This window comes from Chaetodon auriga, chromosome 19 (assembly GCF_051107435.1).
Source record: "Chaetodon auriga isolate fChaAug3 chromosome 19, fChaAug3.hap1, whole genome shotgun sequence".
Classification (NCBI taxonomy): Eukaryota; Metazoa; Chordata; class Actinopteri; order Chaetodontiformes; family Chaetodontidae; genus Chaetodon; species Chaetodon auriga.
Window position 1 is genome coordinate 18,795,401 of NC_135092.1, and position 17,859 is coordinate 18,813,259.

Consider the following 17,859-nt stretch of genomic DNA (forward strand, 5'->3'; position numbering starts at 1 on the left):
TTAAGAATGCCGTAAAGTGCTGTCGTAACATTTTTCTGTAATAGACTACAATACCCATGGCGCCATTTTTCATAACTTTATTGAAAAAACATATAGAACACTACTGACATTTCCGCCCTCAAGCCAGTATTAAGGTTAGGGACAAACTACTGCTATACAACAAACGGGACAGCCCAATATGAGTTTTAAAGAACAGCAGCTAGCAAAAACCTTGACACCAGTAAACTTCAATTAATTAGGAAAAAGTACTTAAGGCAAATGGCCGAAAGGACTTACTTTTTATTCAAAAGCTGCAAAAAGAAGAAATGCCCAGAATTGGCTACATAAACAATCTAGCAAACATAAACTCTGTTCCTCGTATGGTTATATATTTTGTAGAATCTCCTTTATATATAATTTACAACATTACAAAACCTTTTTCAAAAGCCAGTGAAGAAATCTACATATAAAAAAGCCAAAAATACAAAATTGGTGCTAGTCCGCAACATCAAAACTAATGGCACAGCTAACAGAGTGCAAAATAATGATTTGACAACCCATATACTGGAACATCAAACATCATCTAGGTGCATGTTTCAAATGCAGAATGAAGTTTTATTCTGTTATGTTGTGGTGGTGCCTGGCTGCTTCATTTCTCCTGAAAAAGAGCAAAATCATCCAGGATGAAGCGTATATTTGACTGTGATCACACTGCTGAAAAAAACTCCCAACATTTGGATCTAACCACATACCTGTTTACTGGGATGAATTGGAGCTTTCTTTTGACGCGCTGCACAGCCGTGCCCTGCACAGGAACGCTACTGAGGGAAGGCACCCCCTGCAAGCACCGTTTCATATATATTTCACACTCTCTGGATCTGCACAACTTTTTACAAACAACCAAAGTTGAGGAAAAAAGCCATTGATGGAGCTGGTGGGTTTAACTAACATGCAATACAAACACTGAAGCAAAACACACTGCACCAAAAACTGTCACGTTTCTACATAATTGTACCTTCTTGTATTTTTTAGCAAGGTACCCCCTGTTGAACATCCTGCTTCTCTCCTCTGTGTTAAGTGCTATGCAAGGTCTGAAGGTGATGCCAGGGTCAATGGCACTGGACAACGACCTGGACAAGGCAGAGCAGGACACACATGACCATTAATTACTTAATACTCTAATATTTCATCTGAAAGTCGATACTCAAGCCAGTGAACCTGTGAATTAAGATGGCAGGTGTTCCATCATCCATGACAAGTGTAACCACAACATAAATCATTGTGCATTAGTGAATTAGTGAAGACCCACTGTTGCTCGGATTCCACTCTTTATTACACAGATGCAGTTAAAAGAGACAGCAAAAATTTGTTTTGTTTTGTTTTTTCTGAAAGAGTGAAAGAAAAAAGAAACACTTCTTACAAAATATTTACAAAACCTGGCAATGCACAGCATGTTCAGTAACTTTTTTTTTTTGATAAACAAAAATAAATAGCCTTTTTTTCCACATATGAAATTCAAGAAAACTTCAACATGACGAAGAAATGAAGACACTAAATATCAAGTTTAGCAAGACAGAGAGGAGCAACTATGTGGCGCCTGTGGAATCTGGAACAACATTTGAGTCGTAGAGGTAATAAGCCCCAGACTGTTATAGTGGCTTTCATCAACAAATGAACTGTAGATTGAAACCTTAAGGGCACTGTGTTGGAAAAAAAACAATATTGAGAAGATGAAATATCTCCATGGTAGTTGAGAAAGGATAAAAGATTGTTCCAGTAGCCACCAACCTTCTAAGATTGCTCTAAAACAGGTGCCCACTCAGGGTCAAGAGTATAATCCATTTTACACTAACCCCGCTGTTTCTCTTTATGTGCAAAAGTTAGAAAGGCTACGCTGAATCTGTGGCTGAGGTGAGAAGGCAATCTTCTGCAATTACAATCACCAAAATCGTCCAAGTGGACAGCTTCAGCAGCGTGAGGTTAACGACATACAGAGGGAAGGTAGAGAGGGACAGGGCGAGAAAGTAAATGATGTGAAGGTCGTGTGTTGAAACAAGCAGCCACAGTGGAAAAAAGAAAAAATGGTTGATATGGTAGAATCTGGGCAGATAAAGTCATGGTAAACTGTATCATGCCACATCATGTCTCAGAAAATAAATTTAAGAGACTGAGATTGAGATTGAGATTTCCCCAATAATAGAGTTTATTCTCAGAGCCCAAGGCGACGTCTTCATACATCTTCTTTTGTTTGACCTCCAGCCCACAACCCAAATATTTCTGACAAGATATGGTAAAAGAAAAGTCTCCCATTCAAAGCTGGAGCTCAGCGAAGTTTGACTGAAACAATTAATTAATCCCAGGTTAATCGATACCGACTAATCAATCATGTCAGGTCTTAAGGTGTTTTCATGCACATCCACACCAGTAATGATTCCAAGCTGTGTAAAAGCTGTCACTTTGATTAACCGCACACCAGAATGTAAAACATCTCATGATATTTGTTAATCTTCCAGCTTTGCTTGAGATACCCCCGAATGAAGACAGTGATGGAAACCTACTACAATAACTTTTTAACTTTTGCACATAAAAGGTCTTTGACTTCTTAAAATAAACCAACATCTCACATGTATACTGTGTAAGATTATGTAAGAACAGCAAGTAGTTTTCTGATGAAGGTTTGTTTTGTCCCACTGGTACAATGAGAAGATACAACCCAAATTTTAAGCATCTGGACTTAACCGGAAATCTTTATTTTGTCATATTGACTGGTGATTTTTCTTGGTCACTTCTTTTTACATCAAATACGGAAGATATTTGGGAAATGTCATTTTCTGCAAGAAAAGTACTCTACTCATGCACTCTGCCTCGTGTACCAATATGTCACTGTATTGCTTTTCAAAAGGTTTTATGATATGAATTAACCTCAGCGCACAAAAAAAGTTTTCATGATGGTGCCATTGGGTTACATCGCTGTATAAATGTACAAACACATTTTTAAAAAATGCCTGTTTTGTTTTATTGTTTCAACAAACATTCCCTTAGAGCCTATAAATGATGAGCTTGATCATAACCTACATTATATTAGCAGGGCACAATCAAGAAATGAGCTCACATAAAATTGGATTATGTTACTATTGGACATAGTGACCAAAGAAAATACTTACAATGTGGAAAAGCCCTGCTTCTTCTCTGGATTTCTCCTGTTGCCTGACTCACAATCTGCCTCATCTATAAATTCTTCCTCTGTTTTTTCTAGATGTATTTCTTTATCTGCTATCTTCACGCTCTCGCCTTCTCTTTTTCTCTCACTTAGCAGGTCTTGTCTCTCCTTTCCCTCGCTCCTCTCTCTGCTTCGAACCTGGACATGGTTGGTCCTATTAGATTCCAGCTCAACAAATGCACTCTTGTCCTTAGGCATATGCACCATACTCTTTGTCTCTCCGTCCACGGGGCACTGTGACCTGTGGCCAGGCACAAGGCTCCGCGTGAAGGACATCCTGGGATGCTGTGTGGCAGTAGATAAAAGGTTTAAAACAGGGGATCTGAATGGGGTATTTACAGCTGTCTCTCCAGAGCAGGGGAAATGTGTTCTGCTGGTCCTTGCAGAGGACCAAACAGTGGCTGGAGTCTGTGATCTGGAGGTGATAAACCCACTTTGATATGCTGGAGTTGCTGATGCAGTCTCGCTGATTTTCGATGAGGTGATATGGAATGGAGTTCGACTGAGAGTCCTGGTGTCAGTAGTGAGGAGTCCAAGGCTCTGGCGCCACTTGAGTGACTCCGAGCGGGAATGAGCAATGTTAGGACTCAAAACTGACCGAACTCGCTCCACCTGTGGGGTGACGTCCTTGGCGTCACCTTTCCCAGCACCGGGCCTCTGCTGCTCGGTTCTGGCGGCCCCCGCACCATCTGCTGGCTCTAAAAGACCGGGGCTGCAGGACTGGACTGAGGTCAGATGTGATTGTGCACCGACAGTAGAAATGTCTGCAAGCGAGCGCTGTGGCGTTTGACGATGCTGACTACTCAGAGGAGATCGTCCAGAGAGAGGACTGATACTTTTTCTTTGAATATCAGCCAGCTGATTTTCCTGCTTAATGTCTTGATTTTGAGGTGGGGTACAAACCGCAGCAGTCCCGTTCCTTGATAGATCTCCATCTTTACTTTTTTCTGCTGTTGAAACTTTGGCCTTTTCAGCCAGAAACTTTCGGATCTCCTGCTCGATGCTATCATCGCTGTCAACTGAACTGCTATCTTCCTTTACCTGCAGAGCAGTCGCAGTATTGTGCAGCAGCGGGGCGTCTTGGCCCTCAGCTGCTTTCAATTTCTCTGCTTCACCTTCATGCATATCATGCTCTTCTCTGTTACTAGTTTGTTTATGCTGTGAAACGCCCATTTTGCTCAACCCAGACTTGTCTTTCATGCCATTCTTACTCTTGTGTACCTTCTTCAAAGCGCTCTGCTTTTTCACAGGATCGGGTTTGAAGTTTTTGGTCTGTAAAGCATTTCCCAGCACTGGTTCTTCATCCTTGAGGCACTTCCTTGATTTTCGCTTTAAGTCTCTCGTTTTTTTCTTCGACCTCTTCTTAGTCTTGAGCAGGTCTTTTATCGCCGTGTCTAGGTCCTCGTCACTGTCGAGTGAGCTGCTTTTATCTCCACTTTGCTCTGTCTTGTGTAGCGGTTGTGTTTGACTTTTCTGGGAAAGCACCAGTGGGTCTGATTCCTTTCCGTGCTCGGGTAAAGGTTTGGGGGCTGTTTCTTTAGCATTGTTATCTGCCCTCGACATGTTGGAAATGCTACAATTTTCCGCTCTGTGTTTTCTTCTGTGTGTCAAAGACAATCTTAGAGGCTTCTTCTGGGTTGCAACTTGTTTTGCTTTGACTTCCTCTGGTTCATTTACACAGCGAGGCTCTTGAGTCGCAGCAGAGCCGGGCGGCTGCTTGTGCATTTGGGCCTTCTGCTCGAGAAACTTCCTGATTTCTTGCTCTATTCCATCTTCACTATCAATGGAACTGCCGTCACTCTCTTCACCTGGACAGTTGTCGGGAAGCGAAGACTGCAAGGAAGATTCAGTGGGGGCACAACTGCTCAGGCCAACGCTGTGATGGAAGGCCCCAGGCATAACAGTTTTTGAGATGTCCAGTATTGCCTCAGCACACATGAGCTCTGCTGTTGTGTTGACCTTCGGCGGGGCAGGGGTTGGGACAGGTTGCTCCTTAAAACTCTCGACTTTAAACAAAAGCAATCCATTTCCTTTACACTTGGAGCTCTCTGGAAGTGTATTCTTGGGTATGAAAACAGACGAAGGAGGTTGAACAGATTTCACTTCCTTCTCTCTTCTGGTCTTTTTCTTTCTCAGTTTGTGTTTCTTCATGGATTCCGTGCTTGTACTCCCAGCAGCATGTATTAATGACTTACTAAAGGGTTTTTGCTTATGCAGCAACGGTTTCAGGACACTCTTCTCCTTGAGCTGCTCGAGCTGGTAGCAGCGTATAGCTTCTTCGATCCCGTCATCGCTCGTGGAGTCAGACTCCTCTTTGAATGCATGGGGATCGAAAGCTTCCCTTTTGTTCTGCTGCTCCTTTTTCTCTAACTGGTATCTCTGAATGGCCTCCTCTATGCCGTCATCACTACTGGAATCATTAGAGTCTTCCTCCACCTTTACCGTGACCGGGCACTTAACTCTGTTGACGAGGCTGATTGTCTTAGAGGGGCTCTTTGTCTGCTCTTTAGGCACGACTAAACTCTTGGTTGTCGTACTTGAATCCAGTTTCTTAACCGTGTTGTCATTTAGGGACGCCTTGTTTTTGATATACTTTTTTATGGGTACGACAGCTGGTCCTGTGAGAGTCTCAGCTTTCACACTTTTCTGAAGCTTGTTACTGGCAATCAAGAATGTACCGCTGTCAGAGTTCTGCTTGGACACCTCGGGAATAGGTGGGTTTTTCCTGGGAATTTTGGTTGACGGGAGAAAAGTGAAGCACGGCTCTGCCTTGCGTTTGTGATCATCCTTTTCCTTCAGGTATTCCAGTATTGCCTCCTCAATTCCTCTGTCCACTGAATCATCGCTGTCAGAGTCACTGCTCTTGTGGTTGACTGGGGAGGAAACATCCCCCTGCTGGTTTTCAGTGGGACCTTTAGCTTTGGACTTGGCTCCCACATAAGAACCCATCGCGACCTTGCAGACTTGGGGAAGGCCTTCCTGTCCTGACAGCACATTTCCCTCGATCTCGTCGCCCATCTCGAGTGAGGACTGGGTGCTCCTAAGGCTCTCTATGATCATCTGGACCTTGTCTGAGATAGGTGCACCTCTGGTGGACAACTCAGTGTCGGAGTCATTGAAGCAGATGGGAAGGCTATAGCCTCCAGGTGGGCCACACGTTCTCCATTCTGTTTGCGTAGCTGCAACAGGAGGTACATTCATCAAGTACATTCTAGTGAAGTAAGGGGAGGTCCTCGACCATTGGAGTGCAGCTGCCTCCGATGACAATCACATTGTTCAATCTGAGGAGCAAACAGAAACAGAGAAACAGTGACAGACAAGTCAAACTGCACTGACAATTGAAGCTCCTACGGTGTAGAACTTCTATGGGACTCATCTCTCAAATTATCCCAACTGCATTCATTATTATTCATTCCATTTCCACATACTGGATCCTTTTGTAAGAGTCGTCAATGAAATCCATTGTGTCATTGGAATATTGCAAACTGATCTATGCAAAAAGATTCTTCTGAACATTTACAATTTGTTTAATGGTGTACAGAGTAAAAGTAAGTACGTATAACAAAAATACCTCTGTTGTTAGTGAACGTTTAATTTTGCCAGTTGCCTATAATTTAACCATATAGATGAAGAAATAATATTTCCCCTTAATGCATGTCTTACCGTAGACTCTATGCAGAACGGCCAATACTGACAGAGACTTTCCAGTTTGAATACAGAACATATCCTTGCACACATCAACACATCCTGAATATGCTGCAGAATAAGCTTCATCGGTGCTCTGCTACCATCCTGTGGAGGAACTCCATGTGACCACTCTGCAGTACTGATTGCAGGCTGTATTTTATCATGTAAAATGAAATAGGGCTGCATGGTTCTGGGAGATTTTCTTTGCCGCCTCAGGGCTGCAGGAGTTAGAGCTTATTTATGGGAGAATTTGTGGACTTCTGGGGGACTTCAGATGACCATGTGTACAGTATGTCAAATGCCTACAGCTTCTTCACAGTAAAAGCCTTCTAGGGACCGGCTTTTGTCAGTCACCGAGCCATGCTTTGGTCCTATTTACAAAAAAAAAACAAAAAAACACTTGATCGCTATGTCAGTCATTGTGAGTCAAGTGCATAAAAGTTATACACAAAAACTGAAAAGGACCACAACACTGCTGGGAATCTGACGAAAGTGAAAGGAAGTGGTGACGCTGGAAGGTTTTTACTGTGAAAGTGTTCTGGAAGGAAGCATTCAGGTATAATTTGAGGGGAAGAACGGACGTCATTACAGCTCTGACAAATTATGGCAAATAACTTGATTGGCCCGCTGGTGGACCACGGGCGCAAAAATAATCTGTGGGATCCTGTTCTACAGTCGCTTCAAGTTGACTGAAGAAAATCTATTACTTTTAATGATACAGTAAGTAGGCAAAATGGCAAATACTATATCTAATGTACTAAAATTTGACTTTGGCACCCCTCTACAAACAAGGCTTTAGATTAGGGAAAAGGGAAGAGGTCACTTTTACTCGCACTATTTAATATAGTCCATATTACAGAACAAATGTGCAATTAATCAAATTACCTTAAAGAAACTGCCACACAGCGAACCTGGGGCCTTCAGGGCCCCTGAGGTTCTGGGGCGCCTTGGGAGCTGTCCAATTTGCCCAGGTTGTAATCTAGCCTTGAGGCTGCCCTGAAGCTCTGATTGAGTTTTACATGTATTGCAGCACAAATGATAAAAAATAAAACATTTTTCCACTCCACTCTGACGTGATGACACACACACTGCACACACTATTGTCACAATATGTACATATAGGGAATACAATAGACTTTTTTCTCCATAGGTTCTAAGACCCCATTGTATTAACTGGAGAACACCAGATATGGATTTACTGAGCGTGGCAGGTATCAAGAGAAACCTCTCATATTGCATTATCAGTGTGTGCAAATTAGTAAATCACACCCTTTAATTACTTCATTTAGACCTTCAAATTATTAAGATATTGTAGGAGCAGGAACTGTTGTTCCAGGTTTTTGTTTCTAGTCCATCCATTTATAAAGCAGCACCCAGAGCATCAGTGGGAGGCCAGCAGCTGTGCTGCAATACAAAAGTGCCCTCTAATTACTGTATCAATTACCTCAAATTAACAGTGTTAAATCATCGTGTTTATCCAATTGGTCCTTGTCCCCTCAACAATCTTTGTGTCATTCAGTTTCACTGCTCCACTGGATGTCGTTTAAGGTCTCTCTGATGGACAGCTTTGACTGTGCATGTGTCCCGCTGAGTAATGCAATACAGACTACATACTTAAAGTTGTCATGGCATGAGCAGGCTGGGCTGCTGGGGTCCAGTCACCGAAGGAAAAAGTATTACAACTAGGATTAGTATTAGTACCGTTTATGTAAGTGGAGCTGCAATATCAGAATTTAAATATATTGCATCATAAGTAAAAGACCTGTGTTCAAGTTCTTACTACAGTAAAAGCACAGAAGTATTGTTAGCTAAATGTACTTACATGATCAAAATAAGTACACCTTGTGCAGAAAGACTAGCACCCTATTATTAGATATTACATTACTGGAGTATTATTACTAATGCATCAATGTGTACACCCAGTTTTAATGTTGTAGCTGCTGAGGGTGGAGCTAATTTAAACTACACGTTTGTGGTTGGAAAACAGTGCATCACTTCTCATATGCTTATAGATTTTTTTTTTTTTAAATCTTAAGAAATGAAAGTACAAGTAACTTGAACTGTACTTCTGGTGCTTCATTAAATGTTATTTGCTACTTTCCACCACTGGGTTTAATATATCTGGGACTTATAAGTGGCTAAGTTTCGAGTTTTGCCTTTTAAACTAAAAAATATTCAAAAAAATTTTTTTTTATAAGACTGCAGTCTGTTTGTTTCTTGCACGCGCATCGCATCCTGGTCCCTGCCGGACTCCGTAGATATCGGATGGTAATGTGGCACCTGAACTATGTACGACTATGCGAGGGTCCTGAGTAATCTGATGTCCAGAGTCGAACCCTGTAACGGCCAGTATTGTGCCTCCACGAACAAGCATGTTTTCGGACATGAACCCAGCCGAGGAGTCGCTGTGCAGAAGCCAGTTAGCCTACAGTACGTCCACCAAATGTGACTCCTCCGGCTCGGTACGCAGCCTGCAGGGGGGAATGAGCAACCCGGCTACAGCCTAACACCAGAAGACAATATACCCAACTCTTACCCATCATCCTCTGTGATTATAACCCGCAGAACCTGACAGAAAAGCGCCAATAAACTCCAGGAAACCAGGACGGGTCACCAAAGACGCCCCGGTGAAAAACAGCCGAGAAGCACATAAACCAAGCTTAAAAAAAAAAGAAACAAGAAAAAAAAAACGTAGCATAACGTAGTCGTACGCCAACTTTGTTTGACATATCATGTGTACAAAGAAAGTTTCACCACTCACGCCAACATTAGTGGCTAGCTTTTTCTGTATTACATAACCAAACGTGTTGTTGCGTGCATTTTCCCTCCCCATAAGCTTTCGTGGATGCAGCACAGCAACCACGGCTGTCCCCGTAAGCGTCTAGCGGCACGGGCTGCACTGATGCCCGGCGTGCAGCGTTAGGAGACTCCGCAGAGCAACCATGTTTACTGGTAACGGCCGTGGTTGTCAAAACCCGCTGTATTCGGCCAAGAACGCCGGTAAACGTATGTAATATCAGTTAACGCTTCTGTCTGAAGCAGAATAGCTGTTTTTTGGGGGAAAAATGGACGAGATGGGGTGAAACATTGGAGGGATATAACCGCGGCTGGTCGGCGACTTGAAAGACACAGGCGGGCCTCCCGGCTGCTGCAGCCCCGGCATTTTCTCCGGCAAAGAAAGCCTTTGTATTGAGCCACAGCTCACCCTCCTAGCCTCGGCTATTTTCACACAGCTACAGCCCACAAGACACAGTGCACAAGTTTAACTCACCTGGATATGACCCAAAACGACCGCTACGGTAAAACTGTGCTCATGGCCGGGTTGGTAGATACCAGGAAAAGCCGTCGTGGAGATATTTCGGTGTCCGTCAGCAGCTCACACACCGCCTGAAGCTCTCGCCGTCGAGTCCCCCTCCGCTCCGACTGCCGGGCGGACAAGCTTCCTCAAAGCCAGAGTCCAGCCAAGCATGGATCCCTTTCAAATACGGCAGCGGCAGTTAAAGATCAATGGTTGCTTTTAAAGAACAATATTTTACATTATTACAACCCAAGACACAGTGATATGTCCAATGCAGATCTTTAAGCGCTGTATTAAAGAATAAAAACAGGCTTTTCCGGTAACAATTAACCGTACAATGACCCCTTAAAGGCACTTTTTTATAATAGTATCCCAGAGGACTTAGCGCCAGTGTAAGTTAACTATCACACGCCTTGTTTTGAGAAAGTTTTATCTCCCGGATGGCAGACCAGTTTGATTAATTAGACAACTCCCAGTGTGTTTAACACTGATATCAACAAGGCTTTTTAGAAACTGGAATGACATGCTATATATTCTTGCACCATCATACAAATCCCAGTAGTATTTAGTTCAGTTATATATTATTCATGTATATAAATTACTGTTTTGTGAAGTAATTTCTACCCAAATAAACTACCATAGTTTTTTTTTTTTTTTAATCACAGAAACTGACTGAATTTGCTTTTATTTATTGTGTTTTCAACTGGATTCCAGGCAGTGAAGTCATTAAAATACGATTCAAGATCCAAGAAAACAGGTTGTTTTGACATTCAGTTCATCTCGGTTAGACTTCACCCCCTGTGACTTACTCCATTACTTATGATAACATTTGCTAATATTCATTACATTTGTGCAACTGTGTTGTGCAATATTACATTTTTTTACTGTTCTTATACAGGACAATATTATTTTTATACTCTTTTATATATATAGTTGGTTTGATTTTGTCCCCCTTTCGTTGTCTGTTTGTGCTTTTGCTACCTCTCCTTTTTATTGTTGTTGTCTGTACAGGTAAATTTCCCCAGCGTGGAATCAATAAAGTTTTATCTTAATCTAAATGAATATCTAAAAGGATATTGTGACTCTATGTGAGGTTTACAAAAACTGATAGAAGTGACAGACTGTCCCTCCAGTAAATACATTTGATTAAGAAGCAGAATTTAAAAGTCTTTGTAGTCTGCAGGTTGGTAGATTCACCACTTTCATTTATAGATTATTAATCCTCAGGAAAGGTCTCTGATAGGATGCAGGACTGTTACATTAAATCAAGGCAACTTTGACATCAGCTGTTCACGCAAATGTAATTTGAAACACTTTGAATATAAATCCAACTAAAAATTCCCCAAACTGTCACAAAGTTAGGGGTCTTAGTTTGTCTCCAGACACCAGCCGACCTGAACTGACTCACTGTGCATCATAATGGATCATTGACTGAGACTCTCACTCTCTTTTCTGTCTCATTACCCCTGAATGTGGCTAATGGAAGCAAATCTCGTGCACGGTTGAGGGTTGAGCCCTCTACGGGTTAAAGTCTTGCTTTGTGTGCAATATCTAGTGTAAAAATATTAGTAACACCAAACAGAACCAGTGCATCTAACCCACAGACTCTGGCCTTGACCCCGTTTATTAGGAAATTATTTTTTTGTCAGAATCTTTCGATATAAACTTTCATTGATCCCATAACAGATTATTTTAAACTGGGAGGTACCTTGTCCTGATGAAACGTGTTACACTGGGATATGAGAATACAGTCTGGGATACATTTCTGATGAAATCATTTCTTGTACATAGTTTGTAAACTTGTATAAAGCAGAATGTCAACATAAATGTCCTTAGAAGTTCTATAATTTGGCACTCTTCAGTATTCTTCATTTTATTAGATTTGGAGGTATACAGCTCTGGCTTCACTTTATACTGTTATGACGTATCTGTGACATAAGACTGTCATCACAATCTTGGACTACTTCCAGCGTCACACCTGAAACGAGCCCACAAAGTTCACAGTGCACACCAGCAGCACCGAGCCATGCTCTATTGTCTCAGGCAGTGTGTGTCACAGTTTGACAGGTTTCTTTCCAGCGTTGTTCTTCTCATCCCAAAAAAGCAGCACTGCTTCTCGAGAGGCACTTAATGCATCAAAGTGTCCGAACATTTACCTTCTGCATGTAAGCACCCTGATCTGGTTGGTCCTGGTTGGTCAGTCAGTGTGGTGATATTCATCCCAGTATCTCTATGGACCCCTCTATGGATCTTTGTGGACCCTCTTCACATGATATATTCAGTTCCCATGAGGTTTTGCTAGCATGCTATATCTAACATACTTTGCAATGCTGGTAGCTGAGGGCCTGTTCGTGTAGCTCAGCTCAGGTGATCTTTGGTGGCACCCGATAAAAAGTCTCCTCACCACATCTATTGATAAAATAAGTCGCTTGGTAATATTACTGTGCATTTCATACAGTTTTATCACACATTTGGTAAACATGAGTAATATGCAGATCAAACATAAGGATATACGCGCAGATTTGCAGCCTGTGGCTAATGTACTGTGGATGAACCAGTTATTAAAACGGTGTCAGTATGAATCAGCTGAAGCAAGATAGTGAAAGTAACAGAGTGACTCACCCACTCTGTGACTTTTGTCATGCTGTGCAAAGATCCACACAATGAGAAATCAGCTTCTCAGGCCTGACACGGTCGCTTCTCCAGGGTGGAATTCAGCTTTCAACTATCCATCATCCATAATCCATAATCACACTCTCCTCCTCATCCTCATCGTGTGTCTTGACTTGTGACTATTCTCATGTGTTTTTGTTTGTTTGTTTTTTCATGGAAGTCACCTGTGAAATCATACAATATATCTCTTCCTCAAACATATCAATCTGTTTTCATGGAGGGATGATTGGGTGGTTCAAAATGAATACTGGCTTTAAGATGCTACAAACACACACGTATTAATCAATATAAACAACAGTAAAGACACTGGTAGGCCAATAATTGGATATGTGTGATTCTGTGGATAATATGTGTGATATGATTGAAAAGCAGCCATACTGTGTTGCAGTGAAGACAGAAAACAGATCGCACACTCTGGTTTCGTAAGCACTGGATCAAGTTGCACTGCAGCCCAGTCACCAGAATAAAATGCTGGCTTTGCACATTTCTGCAAACCACAGACACGTTAAATCTTTATGTTTCATATCTATCATATCAACGTTTCTGCAGTAGGTTTCAAACTGATGTCATTCAGATGACCAGTACATGAACATGAGCTGAGGAGAACGAGGAGGGGCTGGCAGGGGCGTGACTGCTAGGGTTTTTTTAATGAGCAGTCTGGACATTGTCCCGCTGTGTTTGTGCTGGCAGAACTGGGTATTTTAAGCCCAAACATGACTTTTGTGCCTAAACATAACCAGACCTGAACCACAGCATTGCCACAACATGAAACTGAAAAATGAAACATAAAGAAACTTAAAGTTTGAATGAATGTAAAGCTTCAACATATCTGTGGTTTCTAGAAATGAGCAATGCCAACATTTATTCTGGTGACTGGATGGTGCAGATTATTCTGTATTCAGTGGTAATAGTGTGAAAAGCAGTCTGTGGACTAAAAAAGAGGCGTGTCCTGTTAGCTGACTCAGGTTTCAATAAGGAAAGTAATCTGACTATGACTCCCCTGTACATATAAAAAAGTGAAGAGTCTTGTCTCTAAAAAAAGAAGAAAAATATTGGAGGCTTTTAAGGCATGTCTAAAATTCTGCTCACATTGTGTTTTCATTAGGAAGTCACTATCGGTCTGTCTCCTCAGGCACTTTGTGAGGCCATGGGAAAGTATAGAAGCACAATGAGCCAATATACTGTACTGTACAGAAAAAACGGTATTCTCATATTAAAGATGCAGCCCCCTTTTGCGCCAATACTCGCTGCAAGAAATGAAGTGATTTGACTCGCACCGCTGGTAATGTGACTGAACCAAATGCCCTATTTTCATGGTTGCACGGAGACTGACACCAGCAGCATTGCAACACACTGCTATGTGCCTGACCTTGAAATGCACTTTGGCCATTCTGTGTTTTCATTTGCATGCAAATGAGGAAGTGGTGGGGTAGTAACTGAGTCTGACGATGCCCCGAGAATAGACGTCAGAGGACCACCTAATTCATTTGATAATAAAACAAAAGGCATGATGGAAATGCAAAACAGTCTCTCTCTCTACATCTCTCCTTTCCCCAAAAATCACTGTCTGCCACAGAAGCTCAGCCATGCAAGCAGAAAAAAATTACCAAAGTCAAAAAAGAGGTTCAGCACCATGGATAGCAACCCTGCTCACTTCAGCCTCGGAGGGGGAAGAGTGTGGAAACATTCGAGTTGTTAAGTTCTACTTTTTCCACCAAAATAAATAGTATGCATCCTTAAGGCCTTTCAAACATGTTGAATGCATTTCCTCAACCTCAAAATGTTTGCCAAGCCTAACTTGTCCTTCACACTGGCTTGCAGCCTTTTCTCCTGCTTCATCGATGCACTGCAGAGCATCAGAGATTGTAGTAGAATGTACTGTATGTCATGTCAATCTCTCTTCTGCAGGGAGGAGCAGTTTGCCTTCAAACCTTTCTCTAACCCTGTTTTTTCTGGCAGAAAGCCTCGAAGGCGAACCTCTCCCATCAGCCCCTTTTTCTCGTGTCGAGCATGTGCATCCCTGCGCACATGCCAGAAAACATGCCAGAAATGTTGCTCTAAAGCAGCATCAGTGGTGCAAAGTTCCAGAAGACGTCCCTTAAGTTTCCCCTGTCCTGTTCTGGGAGAAATAGCAGGTAACACCGGTGTAGGCAATCAGTAAAATATTGCTTCTGAATACATAAACGAGGATAGATTATCTAGTAAATTGAGAGGACGATGGTGAAGGAAGGCGATCAAACAGATTCCCCGAGGCAGAGCTTGACATTACTGATGCATTGTGCTGACTTGGACTTTCTGTGTCTGGAGCTTCGCATTTAAACTGCCTTTGTTGGATGCTAACTGAAGTTTTTTTTTTTTTTTTTTTCCTGATTACAGAACAAAAGATGACCCACAGCCGATGAACAGACTGAACAGCTATGCAAGAGGTGGGCCGCTATCACACTCTCACTGTGTACCATAAAAGAATTTATCCATTTATCCGATTAAGTGCTGGCTGTGTTTTGACTGAATGCATTTTTAAAATGTCAGTGCTAATGCTATTTGAAAAGAAAAAACAATCTATAACCAGTCTCCTGGACAGGCCACGAGTTAAAAACAATTTCAGCATTAATCCAGAAGAGTTAAACACGCCTTTACAAGCAGAAGTGTGACGCTCCAAAGTTAAACTACCGTAATATCTACCACTGCTCATTGATGAGTGAGTCTGGGAGTGCTCATAAAACATGAAGCTGAGGAGGAGTAAAAACAGACAATACCATTGATGTCACAATCTGAGCCATAGTTGACAAGTAACTTGAAATAAAAAGATTTGCTATTTGCTGCAGAATTGAGTGTACAGAGTGAGACAGGACCCCAACAGAGAGCAATTAAATGACATCTTGTTAGAAAACTGTAATAATTCTCAGTGTTATTTTAAAAATAAAACAGGGATTAACCTTGAGAATCACCTGAAGTCGTCTGCATGACATACTACGCTCCACAGAAACTCACAGGTTCGATCAGCAGACACTGAAGCCCTGTCAATTTTGAGTCCGCCTAAAGACAGCTCATGGCCAACACAATCAAACGCCTCGGGCAGAACCACAAACAGGGCTGCGCTGCTTGTAAGGCGTTGATGTATGATTCATTGCCAACACTGTAGCAGCTGCAGTGGTGGAGGGGAGCGTTCAGATCCTTCATATACAAACAACAATAAGTTGTTTTCACATGAAAAATTACAACGATAATTGAAACAATTATCAAATAGCTGATAATTCATTGTCTTTCAGTTGGCTAACTGATTTATCAACTAATCATTTTAGAATTACATCTATATATTGCTGGTAATTTAATTTAGAACAACACATCATATATCATTTTATACACACAGCTCTGCATGTGTCTTCTGAGCAAAAATCTTAATTAGTCAGTAACTTGTTACTTAATCTGTCCAATAAACTAAATGGTACAATATCCCTCTCTGAAATGGAGTGGAAGTAGAAAGCAGCATGAACAAGTACCTCAAATTGGTACTAAAGTGCAGTACTTGAGCACATGTACTTAGGGTAATCCAAACTGACTTCTGACACCAAACAGTGTCAAACACATTGGAGTAATTACAATATTTCTACACGATTTCATCATCTCAAATCACAATAAAAAGCAATTCGAGTTCACGTCCATCCCGAGCTGATGGAGCTCCAGGCTGTTCTGTAAAGTACCACCAGATGGCAGTGCAGACATGTGTAAAACAGACACAATGCTCTTCCTCCGCCATTTGTTTTTACTAACAGCCATAAAGAATGTGATAATATAAAATATATAAATTGTTTTTAAAAGAAAAACATAAAGGAAATAGAGACTAATAGAAACACTATAAGTCTGAGAGGCTGGTGAACATACACATGTCAAAAATGTGAAAAATAATGCTGTTGTTGGTTTCTTCTTTGCTTCACTTTTTCTTTTTCACAGCCATAATGTACAATATATTATACGTATAGTATAATATATTGTACACAGTCTATGAGAGACCCAGGAGCATAAACACACGGTACCCTGAACTACCCACATACTGAAGCAGCATCCTTTTCATGTTCTACAGAGTTAATTACAGCACCAAGATGCCCTATCAGCATCTGCAGTCATTAATAACTCTTAATTCGTACAAGAAAACCTCCCCGTCCTCAATCTGTTTTTTTTTTTTTTTTTTTTTTTTTGTAAAACCTCCGGTATGAAGTTGGATTTCTCAAAGGAGACCTTCAGTGTTACAGCAGTCATAATTCATGAAGCGTTGCTGCTACAGGGGGCAGCAGAGACCTGCTGTGGAGCCTCCGTTTTTTTCCTTGCAGTATTTGTAGTATTCAAATGAGAGAAAAGCAGTACGGTGAGAGCCTTAATTACAACACAAGGTTCAGTCTTAATTTGTCTGTTCTCATTCTGCACCATCTCCTTAGAGGAGCTTGACAACCAGATATGATGGCTGATGTTTATTAACCAAAATGAAACTGATCAAGAGCTTGAAATGCCAACTGGCAGGCCATTATTTTTCTTAATGCGCCTGTCAGATACCAAAAGTGCACATATCTTGTCGGCATGTGGTGCAAGAAAGGAAGAATGTGCAAGCTGAAATGGAGGCAGACAAGCATTGTTTTGCCAGGTTAACTGAACCGATGGGGGTGCAAGAGCCCACTGATACTTGTGAGATCCCCTGTCAGTTTGAGCTGAACCAAAACCATTAACAATCATAGAGAAGGCAGAGGAGGGCGCATCCCAATATATGTATATGAGATGAACAACATACAGCAGACAATAACAAGAGGAGACAGGAAAGAAGGAGTGATCATGAAGCAGGAAGTGTACTCCAGCCTGACACAGAGATACTGCAAAGCGGAGGTTTCACAATAAGATCTGAAAAGGCTTGAAGATGGTGTTCAGAGAGAAAGCCAAGACCCCAGCTGTGCCCCTGCTCCCACTCAGCACACATGTATGCACATATGCAGGTCCGCCCACACATGAACACAGC

General features: G+C 41.8%; 1 protein-coding gene across 1 annotated transcript; it reads right to left on the reverse strand.

The window, feature by feature from the left end:
* Positions 1–129: 129 nt before the first annotated feature.
* ppp1r26 (protein phosphatase 1, regulatory subunit 26) lies at positions 130–10,502 on the reverse strand. The gene is made up of 5 exons (XM_076757669.1): positions 10,158–10,502; positions 3,144–6,480; positions 995–1,109; positions 732–817; positions 130–637 (listed from the first exon to the last, which is right to left on the reverse strand). The coding sequence occupies exons 2-5, from the start codon at positions 6,407–6,409 to the stop codon at positions 595–597; spliced, it is 3,510 nt and encodes a 1,169-aa protein (XP_076613784.1). The 5' UTR covers positions 6,410–6,480; positions 10,158–10,502; the 3' UTR covers positions 130–594.
* Between the last annotated feature and the right edge of the window lie 7,357 nt (positions 10,503–17,859).

Bases quoted from the DNA above. Each gene is read 5' to 3' on its own strand.
- ppp1r26 (XM_076757669.1), bottom strand. From the start codon at position 6,409: ATGTACTTGATGAATGTACCTCCTGTTGCAGCTACGCAAACAGAATGG. The intron at 1,110-3,143 runs GTAAGTATTTTC...TGCCTTGTCCAG, and splicing joins AAGCAGGGCTTTTCCACATT to GTCGTTGTCCAGTGCCATTG. The intron at 818-994 runs GTACAATTATGT...CGGTGCTTGCAG, and splicing joins TTGCTAAAAAATACAAGAAG to GGGGTGCCTTCCCTCAGTAG.